The following is a 4478-nucleotide window of genomic DNA, read 5'->3' on the forward strand; positions in this document are numbered from 1 at the left end:
GGAGTAAAATGAATGAGCAATGACTACATCCAACAATATGGGTGAATCTAAAATATATTAAGCAAAATAGGCCAGACCAAACAAAAACAAAAAACACTCCATACTATATGATTTCACTTATATGAAGTTTAACAACAGGAAAATTAACGTGATACAAACGAGGATAGGGGTTGCTGACTGGGGTGGGGGGGTGGAAGGGTGGGTAGACTCAGTTCAAACAGACAGAATAAAACATTTCTGGGGTGATAGAAATATTCTAGATCCTGTTTTGGGTGGTAGTTACAAGTTATATAAAATTATCAAAACGTATTAAACTGAAAACTTCAGATCTGTGTCCTCTATTTTTTATAAGTTATAACTCAGTATTATTAGTTTAAAAAGATGGGGATCACTGGAACAGCCTGAGTCTGGGAAACAAATATGATTCCCAACCCCCACCTCTTGCTTGCGTAACAAGCCCTAGTCCATGGTCACTCCACATTGCTTCCTTTCTATCAGCAGTGCCTCCAATAAACCACTTGGGGGCAGCCACGCCTGCAGTGACTAATACCAGCAAGTGCTAGTATTCCACCAGCTCGGTTGTTCCGCCAGCTGCTGGAAGAGCTGAGCGCTGCCCTGTAGCCTATTGGCCTATGCAGCTCAAGTCCTCATCACTACCACCCCTTATAGCCTAGACAGCAGCTCCAAACATGCAACACCCACCGCTTACTTGTCGAGTTAGAACAGACGTGTCGGGGCGCCTGGGTGGCTCAGTGGTTTAAGCTGCTGCCTTCGGCTCAGGTCATGATCTCAGGGTCCTGGGATCGAGTCCCACATCGGGCTCTCTGCTTGGCGGGGAGCCTGCTTCCCTCTCACTCTCTCTGTCTGCCTCTCTGTCTACTTGTGATCTCTCTCTGTCAAATAAATAAATAAAATCTTTAAAAAAAAAAAAAAAAGAACAGACGTGTCCATCAAAACCTGCTCCCACTAACTGCAGGCACAGTACGCCCTGGGCCCCTCAACTTCCCATCCTCTGTTCCATTGTTCCTATCAGCAGCTGGATATTGCTCATGGTATTCCTTTGGCTAGCTGGTTCCCACTCATACTTCAAGTGCCCACATGAGTCTCAGATCCTCTGGACAGGTCCATGGACCAGTTGCCTCAGCCCCTTCTTTTCCTGCCACCCTGTGCTGTGTTATTAACTAGGTATTGGACTCCCCATCAGACTGAGTTTGGGGCCAAGGGTGATGGAGCAGGCCCACATCTGTGTTGCACACCATCACCCCACTGCCAGTCACAGGGACAAGGAACCTCAGTTGAATAGTGTGTTTAGTGAATGTTAAACAACCAGCTCTGCACAGAAAAAAAAAAAAAAAATATATATATATATATACACACACACACATATACACACACACTTATTGCAAGAGTTACTGATAGAAAGGATGTATAACACACAATGTATACATAATAAAATACACAATACAGTTTATTATCAATCCCTTATAGCCAACTGATTCTCAAAGAATACTTTCATCAGTTTTTCCTTTACGCTTGCCTCCATAGCAACATAGTTACAACTGATGAATGAGCATAGATAATTGAAAAATAAATAACAATAAATCAAGTTCCGTATCTGTAGTGTTTGCTAATTTCTGTGATGAAAGTACTTCCACTGTGGCTGTTTTCAAGCTACCAATACAATGTTCCTGAATGCTGTGTCAGGCAAAGATGTCCCACAGCACATATTTACACAGTATTACCACCTCACACACACAAGAAGCCTAAATTAATTCAAGAGCATGAATAGTAAAATGTCCTAAAGTTACTAGAATGTGGTAACTTTTGAATGAAGAGTTGAATATTTATTACTTTTCTTTTCTTTTAATGCAGCTATTTAATTATAAGCTGATATAATTAAACTTTTTTTTAAAAAGATTTTATTTATTTATTTGACAGAGAGAGATCACAAGTAGGCAGAGCAGCAGGCAGAGAGAGGCGGAAGCAGGCTCCCCGCTGAGCAGAGAGCCTGATGCAGGGCTCCATCCCAGGACCCTGAGATCATGACCTGAGCTGAAGGCAGAGGCTTAACCCACTGAGTCACCCAGGCACCCCTAATTAAACTATTTTTTTTAAGATTTTATTTATTTATTTGAGAGACAGTGAGAGAGAGCATGAGAGGAGAGAAGGTCAGAGGGAGAAGCAGACCCCCCTTGGAGCAGGGAGCCGGATGCAGGACTCAATCCCAGGATTCCCGGATCATGACCTGAGCTGAAGGCATCAGTGAGCCACCCAGGCGCCCATGATATAATTCAACTTTTTTTTTTTTTTTTTTTTTTTTTATCATGAAAAAACTGTATTTAGATTTAGCCAGCTGGACTCAGTTTAGATGATCCCAATTTTGTTGGCAACATCCAAAGCATCATAGTCAGGGGCCAGTCGAACGTATGCCTTCTTCTCTCCATCAGGCCTGATTAAGGTGTTGACCTTGGCTACATCAATGTCATAGAGCTTCTTCACAGCCTGTTTGATCTGGTGCTTGTTGGCCTTGACATCCACAATGAACACAAGTGTGTTGTTGTCTTCTATTTTCTTCATGGCTGACTCAGTAGTCAGGGGGAACTTGATTATGGCATAGTGATCAAGCTTGTTTCTTCTGGGGGCGCTCTTTCGAGGGTATTTGGGCTGCCTTCGGAGACGCAGAGTCTTGGGTCGTCGGAACGTAGGTGATGTGCGGATCTTCTTTTTTTTGTGACTGTGGACGCCTTTCAGCACCGCTTTCTTGGCCTTCAAAGCCTTTGCTTTGGCTTCGGCTTTGGGAGGGGCAGGGGCTTCCTTCTTAGCTTTCGGCGCCATCTTCGTAAAAGGTATAATTCAACTTTTAATAGTGGTTGTAGTTTAACAACAGACTACAAAATGAAAAACTTAACATTTGGCTCTCATGGGCTAATATGAGCTGCTTCTAGCATTAGTATTATGCCTTTCACTTTTGATTTCAAGGATCTAGCTGCTTTATTCTTTTTCTTTTTTTTTTTTTAAGTTTTTTTTTTTTTTAAAGATTTTATTTATTTATTTGACAGAGAGAGACTCAGCGAGAGAGGGAAGACAAGCAGGGGGAGTGGGAGGGGGAGAAGCAGGCTTCCTGCTGAGCAGGGAGCTGGATGTGGGCTCCCTTGATCCCAGGACACTGGGATCATGACCTGAGCCAAAGGCAGACGCTTAACGACTGAGCCACCCAGGTGCCCTATTCTTTTGTTTTTATATACAACTTACTGTGAAAATAAAAACATGGTTATGCGTAACCATAAAAAAAATAAATTTCTGGACCAATTAAAACAGTAAGTAGTTAATATCACACATGACTGTCCCAGGGCACCTGGATGGCTCTGTTGGTTAAGCGTCCACTCTTGATTTTGGCTCAGGTCATGATCTCAAGGCTGTGAGATCCAGCGTTGCGCTGGGCTCCGTGCTCAATGTAGAGTCTTTGAGATCCTCTCTCTCCTTCGCCCTCTGCCTCTCCCCCCATTTGTACTCTCTCTCCCTCTCAATACATAAATAAAATCTTTAACAACAATAAAAAATATCATACATGGTGCCTGGGTGGCTCAGTGGGTTAAGCCTCTGCCTTTGGCTCAGGTCATGATCTCAGGGTCTGGGATTGAGCCCTGCATCAGGCTCTCTGCTCAGCAGGGAGCCTGCTTCCCTTTCTCTCTCTCCCTCTCTCTCTGCCTGCTGCTTTGCCTACTTGTGATTTCTCTCTGTCAAATAAATAAATAAAATCTTTAAAAATAATAATAATAAAATAAAAAATATCATACATGACTGTCTCTAGAACATTTTTGGTTATCACCAAACTCAGAGACTTACCGCCCTGGCCTTGTCTTCCAGCAGCACACGGGCCACTGTGATTCTGGGCTCCTCTGCATACTTCAACTCTTCCCTGGGTCCTCGCCTTTTCCCAACCCTCATCTCTCTCTGGAACTGCTGATGATCAGCTCCAAAACCCCCAGTTCCGTAGCAGGAAGGTTCGTTTAGCCTCCATCCTTTTTTTTTTTTTTTTTTTTTTTAAGATTCTATTTATTTGACAGAGAGAGAGACAGGGAGAGAACACACACAGAGGGAGCAGGAGAGGGAGAACCAGGCTCCCTACCAAGCAGAAGCCTGATGTGGGGCTCATCCCAGGACCCTAGGATCATGATCTGAGCTGAAGGCAGATCCTTAACCAACTGAGCTACCCAGATGCCCAGCCATGACATTTTAGGTGATTTATTACCCAGCAGTAGGGACGTGAAACAGGTTGACAACATTTTAAAACATGAAACTGTCAAGCATAACCATGAAGTGTTTTAGCTTGCTTTCTTGAAAACACTTGGACTTCAGGGCAGATTCTGGAAGGTGCACCCTCAACCCACAGGGAAGATATATGGACACAAAAGACAACTACTGGGGCACCTCGGTGGCTCGGTTGGTTGGGTGTCTGCCTCCGGCTGAGATCATGA

At 43.7% G+C, this 4478-nt stretch overlaps 1 protein-coding gene across 1 annotated transcript; it reads right to left on the reverse strand.

Annotated features, from left to right (window-relative positions):
- Positions 1-2364: 2364 nt before the first annotated feature.
- Positions 2365-2841, reverse strand: LOC123944318 (60S ribosomal protein L23a). The gene has a single exon (XM_046009301.1). It carries the CDS (start codon positions 2833-2835, stop codon positions 2365-2367), a length of 471 nt encoding a protein of 156 aa, XP_045865257.1. The 5' UTR covers positions 2836-2841.
- Positions 2842-4478: the final 1637 nt, after the last annotated feature.

Source organism: Meles meles, chromosome 6 (genome assembly GCF_922984935.1).
Source record: "Meles meles chromosome 6, mMelMel3.1 paternal haplotype, whole genome shotgun sequence".
Taxonomy (NCBI): Eukaryota; Metazoa; Chordata; class Mammalia; order Carnivora; family Mustelidae; genus Meles; species Meles meles.

What these genes read in the sequence shown, in the direction of transcription:
- LOC123944318 (XM_046009301.1), bottom strand. Translation starts at nt 2,835, where the DNA reads ATGGCGCCGAAAGCTAAGAAGGAAGCCCCTGCCCCTCCCAAAGCCGAA.